This window comes from Astatotilapia calliptera, chromosome 17, assembly GCF_964374335.1.
Source record: "Astatotilapia calliptera chromosome 17, fAstCal68.1, whole genome shotgun sequence".
NCBI classification, from domain to species: domain Eukaryota; kingdom Metazoa; phylum Chordata; class Actinopteri; order Cichliformes; family Cichlidae; genus Astatotilapia; species Astatotilapia calliptera.
Window position 1 is genome coordinate 32,714,251 of NC_137438.1, and position 15,472 is coordinate 32,729,722.

The 15,472-nt window shown below is 39.3% G+C and overlaps 2 protein-coding genes across 2 annotated transcripts in view; one reads left to right on the forward strand and one right to left on the reverse strand.

Moving 5' to 3' along the window:
* gsap (gamma-secretase activating protein) overlaps window positions 1–15,472 on the forward strand; it is a 55,673-nt gene that overhangs the window by 25,322 nt on the left and 14,879 nt on the right. The window contains exons 26-28 of the mRNA XM_026146148.2: window positions 5,097–5,167; window positions 5,407–5,501; window positions 6,054–6,173. Coding sequence (XP_026001933.1) covers window positions 5,097–5,167; window positions 5,407–5,501; window positions 6,054–6,173 — 286 coding nt within the window. The remainder of the gene's footprint in view (window positions 1–5,096; window positions 5,168–5,406; window positions 5,502–6,053; window positions 6,174–15,472) is intronic.
* LOC113008622 (uncharacterized) lies at window positions 7,632–12,089 on the reverse strand. The gene is made up of 2 exons (XM_026146151.2): window positions 11,361–12,089; window positions 7,632–8,884 (listed from the first exon to the last, which is right to left on the reverse strand). The coding sequence occupies exons 1-2, from the start codon at window positions 11,754–11,756 to the stop codon at window positions 8,342–8,344; spliced, it is 939 nt and encodes a 312-aa protein (XP_026001936.1). The 5' UTR covers window positions 11,757–12,089; the 3' UTR covers window positions 7,632–8,341.

The following is a 15,472-nucleotide window of genomic DNA, read 5'->3' on the forward strand; positions in this document are numbered from 1 at the left end:
AGTCGTCACTGTGAGCACTGAGCAAACCTGCGGGGGTAGCTGCTGGATAATTGCATTGCCTGGGTAAGCCTTCACAGCAGCTGGGATCACGATAGAAAAAATGAGCTTGTCAAAGTGAGCGCTATTAGAGTAGAAATGGGAAAAATAATTAGAACATAACATTTTATTTTATAACCCCAAATATATTTAATAAGTATTTTCAGCAGTTAAATGCACAAAATACAAAAAGACAGTAAAAATAACTAAATTAATTACTATACGAAGCCCAGTATTTTTTCTTATAATGGAGTATATATTCAATTTAACCATTTGATGTGTTTGTTTTTATGTTTTATTGTGAATAAAATCGTTGTTTAGAAGAGTTTTAGAAAATTTTCCCCGTTTTTATTGAGACTTGCTACACAAAGCACAAATAAAATTTTCATTAAAATGTACAGCTCGTGCAGATAGGATCTGCACATCCAAGTGGAAAGACTTTCTCAACCTGTGTTCAGTATCAAATAGAGGTTCTTGGCTCTGTAAAGTCAGTTTTTAGTATTCCTGGTGGGTGAGTCCCTTCACAGTTAGGAGCCCCTTGAAAGCAGACATACGGCATACATCAACACAACAGTGTTAAATCAGGCCAAGGGTAAGGCGGGAAGTGAATTGAAAGCAGGATGCATTATGTTTTGGGACATTACATTGTGGAATTGTAAATAACAGAGTATAAAAAAAAAAAAAAGAAAAGAAGAAATCCTCTCTGTTCATCTGCTCACAGTAGGATCTGTCGATGGCTCAGCTTGGTATGGTGGGCTCCTGAGCTTTAACCTGCGCCTTTGGAATGAAAATGATTTTTTAAATAATAATTTCTTTTCTTTGGTTGCATGAAAGTGAACATTTGGATGACGGACTCATTTAAAAGATGCTCAAACACCTATGAGAAACAGGGGGGGGGGGCACATTTGACTTTAAGCTCACTAACTGACTCACATCAAGCTGACTCATGCTTGAAAAACTCAGGGTGGTACTACAAAACAGAACATCTCCCCTTCTTGTTGGTGCTTATTGAGACTAATGGTTACATTGACACAGGGGAAAAGTTGGCAATGAAAAAGATTACAGCTTTTAAGAGCTGGGGAACTTCTGTTATGATAGATTACAGCTCGGCAGTACATTATTGTCATAGTTATTTATTTCCTGTCCCCGTTGCCACAGACAACGGAGATGCATTCCTTTTTATAACACAGCCAATGTCAAGGCAAAGAACAACCACACTAATAGCCGAATATGAATTGCTAAAAAAAAAAAAAGTATTGCAACTAATAGGCTGGAATATACTTACTATGCAGTAGAAAAGTTGCTCTCTACCCAAGGTTACTAAACTTTTTGCTAACAGGAGACCTACACGGGTAAATCCAGCTTCCTGTCTGGGCCGAGGTTCATTAAGACAAATTGGCGACTTTATAAATTGGAGCAGAAGGCCGCAGAGGGATAACTGTGTTTGTGTGTGTGCCTTTAAATCACTTGATTGCCTTTTGTTTGACCGTTTTCTCCACAAAGACGCTGCTCCTGCATCAGCAACGAGCTGCTTGAGCTTCTAGGAATTTGTTTTGTTTGAAAGGTTGACAACCGAGTACAGTTTCTAATTTTTGGAGAAAAATACTTTGAAATGCGTGATGAATGCAATGGTCTTTTGGGGCATTCCTTTCCTAATTTGTGCTTACAGTGCTGACAAAATGGGCTTTAAGAAAATTCAAAAAGAAACGGAGAGGAAAAAGGATTTAAAAGAAATTAAAGATAATAAAGAAATAAATCCCCAGACAAGAAGCACTCTGAGAACTCAGCCCTCCACCAAAGCAGCTCACTCTCTGAGCAGTATTTACTTTAAAGCAGATAATATTGTATTTTTATATGTTCATTTGTTTTCTTTGTTCTTTTTAAATGATCTTTAATAAGGGTAGCATGACAGATGTTTACTTTAATTACACAAACATTATGTAGGAGTAGATCATAGGTATCGATTCATAAATAACATGGACATGAATAACTGTAGCTTATCAGATAATTTCTAACTGACTAAGCAGCATGAAAGAAAGGCAGATGCGAAATGTAAAAGTGAGATCAAAGGTCAATTATGACCTGATATTTGGATGCAAACTATAATGTGATATTTAGAATCTTTATACAGCAGTATGGTTTCCAAAATGTTGCCCCTACAAACAAAGGCAGTAGAATTTTTAAGAACAGTTTTAAAGATAAAAGACATTTTCTGAAGGTTTATTTGACCTTGAAGAAGAGGTCAGAGGTCAAAAGTAACGTTAGAATCCCCATATATTGTTCCTTTTATGTCTATATGTTGTTAATACAAACAATGGCAGTAAGACACAGTTTTATATAGCTGTATATAGTAATATTACCATTTTGGCCTTCACATCAGTCTTTTGAAGGAAATGTTAGAGGTCAAATGTGAGTTATTATTTTAAATCTGTATAGATACAGTGGGGCAAAAAAGTATTTAGTCAGCCACCGATTGTGCAAGTTCCCCCACTTAAAATGATGACAGAGGTCAGTAATTTGCACCAGAGGTACACTTCAACTGTGAGAGACAGAATGTGAAAAAAAAAATCCATGAATTCACATGGTAGGATTTGTAAAGAATTTATTCCTAAATTAGGGTGGAAAATAAGTATTTGGTCACCTCAAACAAGGAAAATCTCTGGCTCTCACAGACCTGTAACGTCTTCTGTAAGAAGCTTTTCTGTCCCCCACTCGTTACCTGTATGAATGGCACCTGTTTGAACTCATCATCTGTATAAAAGACACCTGTCCACAGCCTCAAACAGTCAGACTCCAAACGCCGCCATGGCCAAGACCAAAGAGCTTTCGAAGGACACCAGGAAAAGTATTGTAGACCTGCACCAGACTGGGAAGAGTGAATCTACAATAGGCAAGCAGCTTGGTGTGAAAAAATCAACTGTGGGAGCAATCATCAGAAAATGGAAGACATACAAGACCACTGATAATCTCCCTCGATCTGGGGCTCCACGCAAGATCTCATCCCGTGGGGTCAAAATGATCATGAGAACGGTGAGCAAAGATCCCAGAACCACACGGGGGGACCTGGTGAATGACCTGCAGAGAGCTGGGACCAAAGTAACAAAGGTCACCATCAGTAACACACTACAACGGCAGGGAATCAAATCCCGCAGTGCCAGACGTGTTCCGCTGCTGAAGCCAGTGCATGTCCAGGCCCGTCTGAAGTTTGCCAGAGAGCACATGGATGATACAGCAGAGGATTGGGAGAATGTCATGTGGTCAGAGGAAACCAAAGTAGAACTTTTTGGCATAAACTCAACTCGTCGTGTTTGGAGGAAGAAGAATACTGAGTTGCATCCCAAGAACACCATATCTACTGTGAAGCATGGGGGTGGAAACATCATGCTATGGGGCTGTTTTTCTGCCAAGGGGACAGGACGACTGATCTGTGTTAAGGACAGAATGAATGGGGCCATGTATCGTGAGATTTTGAGCCAAAACCTCCTTCCATCAGTGAGAACTTTGAAGATGAAACGAGGCTGGGTCTTCCAACATGACAATGATCCAAAACACACCGCCCGGGCAACAAAGGAGTGGCTCCGTAAGAAGCATTTGAAAGTCCTGGAGTGGCCTAGCCAGTCTCCAGACCTCAACCCCATAGAAAATCTGTGGCGGGAGTTGAAAGTCCGTGTTGCTCGGCAACAGCCCCAAAACATCACTGCTCTCGAGAAGATCTGCATGGAGGAATGGGCCAAAATACCAGCTACTGTGTGTGCAAACCTGGTAAAGACCTATAGTAAACGTTTGACCTCTGTTATTGCCAACAAAGGTTATGTTACAAAGTATTGAGTTGTATTTTTGTTATTGACCAAATACTTATTTTCCACCCTGATTTACGAATAAATTCTTTACAAATCCTACCATGTGGATTCATGGATTTTTTTTTTTCACATTCTGTCTCTCACAGTTGAAGTGTACCTCTGGTGCAAATTACTGACCTCTGTCATCATTTTAGGTGGGGGAACTTGCACAATCGATGGCTGACGAAATACTTTTTTGCCCCACTGTATATGTTGACAATACACACCACATTTGTAAGGCTTTTTGTCGATTTTCAACCAATAAATCATTAGGTTGATCTTGAAGACCTTGCCAAATTTTAATGGCTTGTTAAAATGACCTTACTCTACCACCCTGCAAAGTTAAATCAGAATTCATTCAAAACCTTTAAATCCACTATGGAAACTAGAAAAAAAAGTAATAATACAAAAATAATAGTTTTCCTTTGTCATAGTTTCCATTTAAAATTGTTATCACCCTTAGCGGGGGTTCATATTTTTTCATGGCTTTTAAAGATACAGAGTTTGGGGGGATTTATGGTGTTATTTAGCACAGACGGTGCAGGGGTAAGTTTAACATTATTTAAAACTTAATAAAGCATCGTCAAGAAGTGGGGGGGAAAAGCCCAGAGGAGCTTATTATTATGTTTATCCTGAACACCTTTTTGACTTTTGGGTTCGTCTGTTACATAAGTGCAGCTAATTCCCACCCCGAGGTGAGTGGAGGATGTTGGCTGCTGGCATTTGGAGCAGCTGGCGGAAGGTTTCCAACTGGTGTCCAGGATATGGATCGTTTTTCCTGTTATTGTACAAGTGAAAGAGTGATCACCTGTGGAAAAAAGCCCATGAATCTTTCAGTACGGGCCGATACGTTGAGGACGGGTCGAGTGCGTTCGTATGATCCCAAGCGTGTGGCGAAATAATATGGGCGAGTGTGAAACGTGTTCACATCCTGGTGCACTGGGGTTGCACTTGTTTACTCGAGATGAAAATGGGAAGTAGGAAAAAAAAAGGGAGAAGTGAGGAAACTGATCATAGGACAAGTGTAAATTTCCATGAAGCGAACATCACTGTCGCCACAGCAGAAAAACATGTCGAAACTTTTTCAGATAAAACGCCCTGCTTTGCGCAAAAGTTTACAGGCTCACAAATCATTCGAGTTTCATTTCATTTGAATCTAATCGAGCATATGCGGCTCAAACGCTAAGGTGTGTCTCTGTCTGTGTGTGTTTGTGTGTTTAGTTGGAGCTCATCAGACACGTGCTGGAGTCAGTCTGGCTGAAGTACAAACTCGGCCCTCGTGTTTTGTGCTTGTGAGTACAAATCAGTCATGTTTCCAACTAATGTAATATAAAGTGCAGACTAAAGGTGTGCAATCATCTCGAGGTATGTGTGCACCATCATTCCCCGTCACGTGTGTGCCCACATGTGTGTATTTGTGTTAACCTCTCATCACATGTGTACTCACCTTATGTAATGTTCTTATCTGAATTGTGTGTGTGTGTCTGCGTGTGTGCGTGTGTGCGTGCGTGCGTGCGTGCGCGCGTTCCAGGACGCAGCAGGGCAGTCCGGCCGAGTGGTCCGTCTTTCACTTCATGCTTCGGATCCTGGAATCCACCCGGAGTCTCTGCCTGCCCCTCCCACCCGGTATCACACACTTTAAAACTAGCTGTTATAATCCGGTCTGCCTCTGCCTCAGCCAGCGTAACAATGTGTGTGTTTTTCCTCTGCGCTAATGTAACCAAAAATATGTTAAACATTTAACAATATGCAGACATGAGTAAGAAAGTGTGAATGCATTTTAATCATTTGGACAAATTTTCTGGAGCCTAAGCACCAGCGAAGGCTTTCTGTGCTGGGATCATAAACTGTAAGGGAATGGGGGGGGGGAGATGATGAATGCGAGACGTCAACACACCCTTAACACTGAGGCTGGAGGTTTAAATGTCTAAATGAAGTGAAAGTGTAACGCAGCAGGCATACTGAGCGTGTATCCCTTTGGTAAATAAAAGTAAGAAATGCACTCCTCTGAAGCTGAGCAGTCAGCTGAATGCTTTGTTCCATTTGTTTTATGTCAGGCTTTTTACAATACAATACAAAGACTGAACAAATAAAACTGGTAAACATGAAAACGGGCTAAAAAGCCTGCAGGAGAATTTAGGAACATAAAAAGCAGATGCCTCCTTTGTGTTTCTCCAGGCTATCACACCTTGTTTGCCGTGTTTGCTGTGCGCTGCCTCCCTCATCACACCTTTCTGCAGTACATTGACCACGGTTTCCTGCAGCTCACCGAGACCTTTGTGTCTCGCCTCATGACGGGTAGGCGCTTGCTCTCTTTTGTATTAAGTTCTCAAAAGTTTCTAATTTTGCACTGATTTCGTAAAAAAGAGAAGATATACAGATATCCTTCTTTGAGGTCAGAGGAGAATGAGCAAACTTTGAACTGACCCATCCCATATGAACAGTTCAGGCTGCTGATTACAGTGTAAAGATATTTTCTTGGCACAGTTAGTACCAACTGAGCCTCATTTAAATGCCCAACCTACCTGAATATAGTTGCTGACCATGCCCATCCCTTTATGACCACAGTGCATCCATCTTCTTCCACCAGGATATCATTCTATGTCACAAAGCTTGAATCATCTCAAACTGGTTTCTTGAGCATAACAGTGAATTTGCTGAACTCGCAGTCGTTAGAATTAGATCCACCATCAGAACAAAGAGGTCAAACCTGCTCCTAGCAAGTTGTACCTAATAAAGTGACTATTCAGTGTAGTTAATGCATTTGATTTAGCCTTAAGTGCAGTTTGCATTTAGTGCTAATGTTAACACGCTAAGCTGCAAACTAACACTATAAATGTAACTTTTCATTCTTCTCAGGTTGTCATCATCGCTGTGTAAAATGCAAATAAAGACAGAATGCAATGATTTGCAAACCTCATGAAACCACATTTTGTTCACAGTGAATCACAGACAGTATTTAAACTAGAACGTTTTACTACTGCATGACAAATATTAGCTCATTTAGAATCTGATGGCAGCAACACATCCCCCCAAAAAGAACTTTTGCTGTCACAGTGCCATCCACAAATGCAGAGCAACATATGCTCCCATCCAGACAACATTTATTTTAGTGAAAGCCTTGCACGTTTCAGTAATACAACGCTAAGCCTCATGCTGCATTTATTACAACAGCATAGCTTAGTAGTAGAAGAGTCAGGGCGCTGAGCTGGCTTGGCTGCTGTCCAGACCTTTCACCCACTGAAAACATCTGGAGCATTATGAAATAAAAAATATTCTCCCAAAATTCCAGCAGCTGATCTCCTCAGTTCCCAGATAAATACAGACTTTTGTTAAATAATTGTTCAACATGTTTTGATGTTCTATTGTAAATAAAATATGGGATTATGAGATTTGAAGTCAGGAAGTTTACCGTGTCATAAAACTACATTAATACTACAAAGATGTTTTGTATTTTAAACAACATGCTGTTAGCTATTTAGAGCCTGTGATAAATAAATATTGCTGCTCTACTTGCTGCTGTTAAAAATAACTTGTCTGTGCCTAGTGCGGCTAACAGTTACAACCCAAAGCTGCGTTAGAAAATAAATACTGGTCCAAAATTCTGTACCAATCAAAATTAAAAGTTGATTATCAACCAAACAAAACATTTTGCAGTCTTTCTAAGTTGCTCACTCAGTTAGAGAGGGTTCACGTGACGTGTTTGGAGTCAGAACCATATTTCGCATTCATTAAACAGCACATAAATGCACCATAAACATTAAAAGTCTGATTTTATTTGCTCAAAACACAATAAGTCTCATCGCCAAATAGATCTCCTTATTAGATCGTTTTATTTTTTTATGTGTCCATTCTTTCAGTGAAGCAAACAAAGTTTGAGATTTAAAGAACCAAAATAACAGCTCTATCTATTAGTTTTGGATGTGGTACAGTGTTTTGGCCATGCAATGACATACATTGCTACATTATTATATATTATGTAATAAACTGTAGAGCAGGATGGTGGCAGTCCAGTTGCCTTGCAGCAAAAAGGTCCTGGGTTTGAATCCACTGGCTAGCTTGTTTCCCTGTAGTTGGGTGTTTTTTCTCCGTGCTTCCTCCAACAGTTCAGATGAGTTAACTTAACTGGGTTTTAAATTGGCTGTAGGTATGAATATGAGTGTGAATGGTTGTCTGTCTCTATGTGTTAGCGCTGCGATAGACTGGCGATCTGTCCAGGGTGTAACCTGGATTTAGGCTCCAGCCTAATGGGTGATAAAATGTGAAGGCAGAATAATCATACCACAGGAAAATGAGCTAATCAGTCACTTTAGTATTTAACTTGATACATTTAGTCATTTAGTCACACAGTCCAGTAAAAAAGATCCAAATTCTTTTGTCCATACAAAGGATCCATATTTTTCCATCAGTTTTCATGGCTATCAGGCCACATTAGAATGAGGAGGCCAAAAATATGGGAGAACATATTAGGAGCTGTCATCAAGAGACATGAAGAAGCGGATTTCCTTATCGGTGCTTTCATGTAGAGAGGCAAAGTAATACAGTAATGGGTTCAGAGAGTGCTTGAAAAAGTAAAAACATTCCATAAATATGAACATTTTGCTGATGTAAAGCAGTTTTTCCGGTGCTGCGAGACGCACAGTCACATACGCTGTGCGAAACATCAGAGCAATGACAGCAAATACCAGGGAACCAGCGATGATGTGAAGAAATAACTTGGTAATCCTCAGCTTTTTCTTATCAAAGATTTGAATTCGGTTGATCCCTCTAACAAGTAGTGAGTAGCAGGTCAATGAGACGACATGGCTGATAACTGTGAATGTGATGTAGATACATTCTTGTACCGGTGAGAAGCTGAGATTCTCGCAGGAGCCCTTATCCGTCCACTTCTTAATTTTCACCTCACTTAGGAAAAATATACCAAGCAGGGCTCCGAGTAGCCACACAGAGGACAAAAAAATCTTCTGCTGTGTCGGGGTCACTTCGATCCACTTCTCACGGTGCAGAACCTGGCAAATGAAAAGGACATTTTTAGATTAAAGTTTGCTGCATTTTTCATTCACTGATGTGTTCGTGGGTATTGAGCCCACACCCACCCATTCAATCTGGATTTCATTCTCTAGAAGAATTGGTGTAATATTAAATATTACCTTTATGTGATCAGTGGTTTTAATCCCCACACCAATAAGAATTATAGTCACTGTTATTTAAATCTTGCCTGCAGTGGCATATTTTAAAGGGTATTGTTCTATTTGTTAAGCTTGTACCTTTTTCTTTTTACATTTATATACATTTTATCAAATTGGCATCATCAATACTGTGCTGGATTAAATATTAGAAGTTTCTGTTTGCATTGTGCGCATGGACAAACAAGTAAGAAAGAAAGAAAAGTTAATAATGATACGAAGACAAGCTCCTACGATTTTAAAGTGGGTTTATGAATGGAAATTGGGTTATAATAGTATCCTCAGGGGAATATAAGATGCATTTAGCGATATCAGTGTTTGTGTATTCAGAATATGACGTTCACCTCATGCAATACGGCTCTTCCCCTTCGCCTTTCCTTCAGCTTTCCTGCGCCCCACTGGGGAGTCTTTTGGCTTTCTCGTTTAGCTTTGTCTTGCTGGCTTATTTGTTACAGACCATATCTGGTTAAAATGCCGGTGGGACCAGTGAGGTACATTACTGAGCGGCAGGGATTATTCTCTCTTGTAAAGTTTATCTCGTCTCAATGGGGTTTTTATTGGAATGTATGTACAGTATATTGGAACCAGGAGGAGATTAAGATTATTCTTTCTTCCATTTACAGTAGTGGAACTGGAAGAATAAATATTATTGACTCTGTCATGTAGGAAGCATGACAAATGCTTCACTTTGGAAATAATTTTACACGTATGTGAGCCAAAGGAAGGGCTTGGCTTGGCGTAAGAATGCCAAAGTAGATTTTCATTTGTTTCTTTTACTGTTTTTATTTGGCTACCTTTCTCTTTTCTTTCCTTTTTTTTTTTTTAAAGAATAATTGGTTAATGTATGTGAACAATGGAAAACGCTCTACAAATCTAATGAGCTTGAAAGTCTGAATACTCATAGGAAATTTTTCTTGTAATTTCTTTAAGTAGTCTTCAGGAATAGTTCTCCAGGATTCTTGAAGGACATTCAAAGCTCTTCTTTGGATGTTGGCTGCCTTTTTGTTCTTTTCTCTGTCAACATGATCCCACACTGTTTCAAAAATGCTAATGTCTGGGCTCTGGAGGCCAATCCATGACTGATAGTGTTCCATTGCGCAGTTTTCTATACAGGTTTGCATTTACTACATTGGCAGTGGGTGTGGGATTGTTGTCGTACTGAAAAATGAACCTGTTGCCAATCAGACTCTTTCCAGATGGTATTTCACGATGGATCAAAATCTGGTGGTATCTTTTTTTGTATTTTTCAGTCCACCAATTTTGAAAAAAATCCATCTCCAAACCAGGGGATAAGGGATCCACTGCGTTTTACAGCTGCTGTAGACACTCAGTGTTGTACCTCCATTTTGACCTCTTCTTCTGAATATACTGAGGATGATTTGAACAAAAATATTACAAGGTTGTACATGTGGCCACTGATTTTCAGCCCAGTCCTTGTGTAATTTGGCATACCTCAGGCTTTTCTTCCTGTTTCCCTTCCTTAAGAATGATTTCTTGACAGCCACCTGAGACTATTTCTGATGAGGTTTCAGTGAATAAATCAACTAAAGGGCCAGATGCATCTCTCAGGTCCTGTGTCAGGTCTTTGCTGGATTTTTTCCCCCTATATCTTAAGGACATGACTTTCAAATATCATCTGTAGATGATAGTTTTTAGCACTTTCACTTTTGTGCTCCACTTTTTCAGTTTATATAGATTTCATCTAACAAATCTTAGGAATCACATTGTTGGTGCAATATTACTATTTTATGCCTGTCAAACTGTGATATTGTTGGTATTTTTTTATAGATTCAACTAGAGGAATGGGGATAAATGATGCATTTTTGTGATTGTGCTTGTAACAAAGTACCCAAAGATAAAAACTGGTTATTTGCTCAGTTTTTTGTGATGTGTAGACACAGCACTGGTTCATCCCTGTAACCTTTATATGCTTGAATGATTCAAAGATCAGTGTTAAGAGGCTAAATTTAAAAAAACAATAAAGCAAAACAATCCCAAATGGACTGAAAGTAAATGAAAAGCTGCCAATGTCCAAAGAAAAACTTTGAAAGACCTTCAGAAAGCCTTAAACAATTGATTAAGACCACATTAAAAACTTTAGGAAAGTCTGGCTCATTGGAAGGAAAATATAAACAAATGTGCGGTGGCTCTTTTAGACAGTACTTATAGACAGTACTGTACATCTGTTTTTTATTTCCCAAGATAAGAAACACTCTTAATTGACTCAAACAAAAGTCCTACTTGTGATCTTATTTTCAGAAAAAATGACAACATATTTAAAGGACTGATAAATACATACCTGGTAGTACCTCTGGATGCTTATCAGCACCGGAACGTTTAAGTTGGTGGTGTTGCAGAAAAACAAGAGATAAACGAGAAGTTGACAGATTGAATGGTTTAAATGTAGCCCGGTCCAGAAAACGATGCTGCCGACCACCAGGATGAGCAGACAGAGGAGGTCCGACAGTGCCAGGTTGAAGATGAGGTGCTGCGACATGGAGGAACCGCGCAAATTCTGAATGAGTTTCCCTGTCACACTGATGTTTGCCAAGATGCCAAGTATGGAGCTTAATAGAATAACCACACCAGCAGCAATGTACCAAGGATCGAGGCACGATTCTGAAAAGAAGCAGTTGTGGAATGTAGGTAAAAAGAAGAGGATGGAGGAGGTGTTGGAATGGTCTTCGGTATTCATTGTGAAGTTGAAAGAGAAAGATATAGCAACAGTGAGACTTAATTAGATCTGAAAGAGGTATAGCCCATGTTGTATCCAACTCAGGTGTGTGACCTACATGCTGTTTTGCACACACCCTAGTGGTTTGTGGTCTTGAGGTATATTTAAGGGGGGAAAAAATCACATGTAAACAAGAGCTTTTTTCTTCTTTTTCTTCTTTTGTTTATGTATAATACTTCACAAGGGATATTTAAAGTTAAGCTGCATGTACATAAGAAGACAGTCGAAGGATGTGCCAGTCACAAGTCAGTGTCCTTTAGCAATTTCTAGTGACAAGAAGCAATATAACCACAAATTATGTAAAAAGGAAAGTTTTTTATTTTTGCATATCACTCTTGAAAAGTATTTGATCTAATGCAGAATTCATAGCTCATTCACAGTCCACTCCCAGAGGAAGCAAAGAGACCCAAAACATAGCACCACCACCTCCATACATTTCAGTTGGTATAAGTTTATCCTCCTGAAAATCTTCCCCTGTGTGTTTTCTATCAGTTCTATCTTTGATTTGTCTGCCCAGAGTACATTATTCAACAAGGCCTTGTGTTTATATTTTTACCAAACTTTTAGGGTTATTTCTTCTAGTGTGGGTCTCCCATGTGGGTCAGAATTGTTACTACACTACAATCACCTGCAGATCCTGGGAAGAAATCTCTTAGAGACATATGCCAGACAATCTGCACACAGGCTGAATCTGTCTGTTGCAAATTCATTCAGATTGAAATTAATTAGAGACCTTTTTAAACCCACAAGCATCCATAAATGTCCTTTGAAAGACACTCCTGAGTAGAAACCCCAGTGACGAGGAGTATTTGAAGGTGACAATGAAGGTGGGAATGATGACATAATTTACATTTTATACAGTGTATTATTTTTGAGGAACAAAAGTTTGCCTTTTTTAAAAAAAAAAGAAAGACTGCTTGTCCGTGTGTTGACAATAGCATTTAGCACAAAGGAACACAACTTCTCAGAGTTTTTAATGTGGCTGTAGATTTCTGCAGGTGTTTTGCGAGCCATGGATTAAGTGTAGAAAAAGAAGTATTTATTCTAGGATTAGGTTTAATCCATATCTGTGAAAGGAAGCTTCTGTGTTTATTTACTTTTATCTAATACCCAACTGCTTTACTGTAAATACTACACATTTTTACTTCTCTTTACCAGATATAAAAAGCTTGTCTTTTCAGTCAGTAAAGCAACTGATTATATTTGCCATTTTGAAAACCACTGTCACCACAGATCACAGCTGCTCTAAACTACTTTCTGAATTACCCCAGAAACCTAGAAAACGTTCATACAGTGATAAACAGATGTACATGCGGACCAGCTTTCATGCAGATAAAATACATTTTTGAAATACTTTGCCTAGCAGTTAAACTAGCAACTCACCAGGACTTATGGATATGTCCCAAATCCATAATACTAATTGTACACAGTATGCACTACATTGCAATCATCACAGCATTTTTAGCATTTAATATATATATACTTAACTAGGTACACCATTTATGTACAGTGAACTCATTTTTATGTTAAAGGAACCGGTGTAAGAGCTTGAGCTTTGTGGCATGTTGCATTATCGTGCTGGAAGCAGCCATCAAAATATATTGTCAAAAAAGATGGACATGGTCAGCAACAATAATCAGGTAGACTGTGGTGTTTAAACGATTCACTATGAGTACAAAGGAACCCAAAGAGTTCGAAGTAAAATATCCGCCACACCTTTACACCAACTTTACACCACCGGCAGCAGCCTGAACTGTTAATACTGTTAATTTTTATATAGTCCGAATGTTGCAGCAGAAATCGAGACCGATCAGACCAAACGGCGTTTCTGTTTTAATCTTCTTTGTCCCATCTTGGTGAGCCTATGCAAACAGTAGCCTCAGTTTCTTATTCCTTGCTGACAAGAGTTTCACATGGTGTGCGGTCTACTGCTGCTGTGCATTCAGAGATGCTCTTCTGGATACCTTAGATGTAACAAGTGCCTTCCTATGATCTTGAAGCGTCTTCACCATGTTTATACGCACCAATGCACTGTATAAAAACTATAAAAGTACGTATGTATGTATAATACAAAAATCAACATGACATAACAGCTTTATAGTAAAAGGAACTGACACAACTAGTGCCTCAAAATACCTTTAGATGTTCTTAAAACTGACTTTCACTTCACTTTACTGAACTGTCACTGCCAGCTAACCTTTGCAAACAGAAACAAGATGACTTTTTAAAGTTTCAGTACTTCTGGTTTTCTGTATGTTCCCACAGGTTACTGTAACCTCTCACAGTGCTGTGAACGGAAAACGTAGTTTGTGCTTTGCATTGCGAGTACAACAACTCACTCTCAAAAGTGGGTGATCTATGTTTGTTTGTGTTTTTTCGTTTAATCATAAACCTTTCTCACGATCAGTATGAAGTATAGGTTTGGGACAAACTGTGTGTTTTTCACTCCTCAGTGAGGTGTGTTTAATGAACCTACCTCCTGCTGCTACCTGCTGCTGCAAGCCAACTGAAGCTCAATCAAAGATAATGACTCAAACCAGATAGGCGTCAACTTATATCTGTAATCGGTAAATCATTTTCAGCTACATATACATGCTGCTTAAATGATTGATTCTATTATGATGAAAAGCTGAAATGAGGAATAGTTGGACAAACACACACCTGTTATGTCAGAATGCCACCTAAATGTAAAGTAAAGTAGCTCGTAACCACTGAAACTGTTAAAGAGGTCACACTACAGAGCTGTGGGTAATAAGGGAGCATGTTTGCAAGATGCTGCAGTTATCTGACTTCATGAAGAGCGCATTGTTTAAAGGCCAAACATTTTTGACTTGTCACAAAGATCAACAGACCCAAAAATCAGAATCAGAATACTTTATTGATCCCTGGGGGAAATTATTTTTTGTTACAGTGCTCCATTATAAACCAACATAAACCAACATCAAGACAAGACAGACAATACGCTAACTAAGAATAGTACAATATATACATATATATATATATACATACATAAGTCACTCATAAATAAATAGCTGGAAAAGAAACGTGTAGTTGTAGCAGTAACCAGTGTGTTAAGTGGATGCGTTGTACAGGGAGATGGCCACAAGCAGGAAAGATTTCCTGTGTCGTTCAGTGGTGCTTTTCGGTAATCTCAGTCACTCACTGAACGTGCTCCTGTGACTGACCAACATGTCATGGAGTGGGTGGGAGGTGTTATCCAACATTGTCTTTAACTTGGACAGCATCCGCCTCTCCAACACCACCTTGAAGGAGTCCAGCTCCATCCCCACAACATTACTGGCCTTGCGGATTAATTTATTAAGTCTGTTGGCATCTGCGACCCTCAGCCTGCTCCCCCAGCATGCAACAGCATAGAGGATCGCACTGGCCACAACAGACTCATAGAAAATCCTGAGCATTTTCTGGCAGATGTTGAAGGACCTCAGTCGCCTCAAAAAATAGAGACGACTCTGGCCCTTTCTGTAAAGTGCTGTGGTGTTTTTAGCCCAGTCCAGTTTATTGTCAATGTGTACTCCAAGGTAAAATATCTGAAGATGAAATATTTCAAACAGTCTGAATGTATTCAAAGTTGGTGTAATTGGCTCTGCGTCATGTTCTTAGTATATTTTTACTGAAAGTTCTCCCCATTGTCCCGATTCGCGATGTTGAGAACCAAA

What these genes read in the sequence shown, in the direction of transcription:
- LOC113008622 (XM_026146151.2), bottom strand. Translation starts at nt 11,756, where the DNA reads ATGAATACCGAAGACCATTCCAACACCTCCTCCATCCTCTTCTTTTTA. An exon ending in GCATCCAGAGGTACTACCAG is followed by an intron (nt 8,885 to 11,360) that starts GTATGTATTTAT and finishes TTCATTTGCCAG; the next exon opens with GTTCTGCACCGTGAGAAGTG.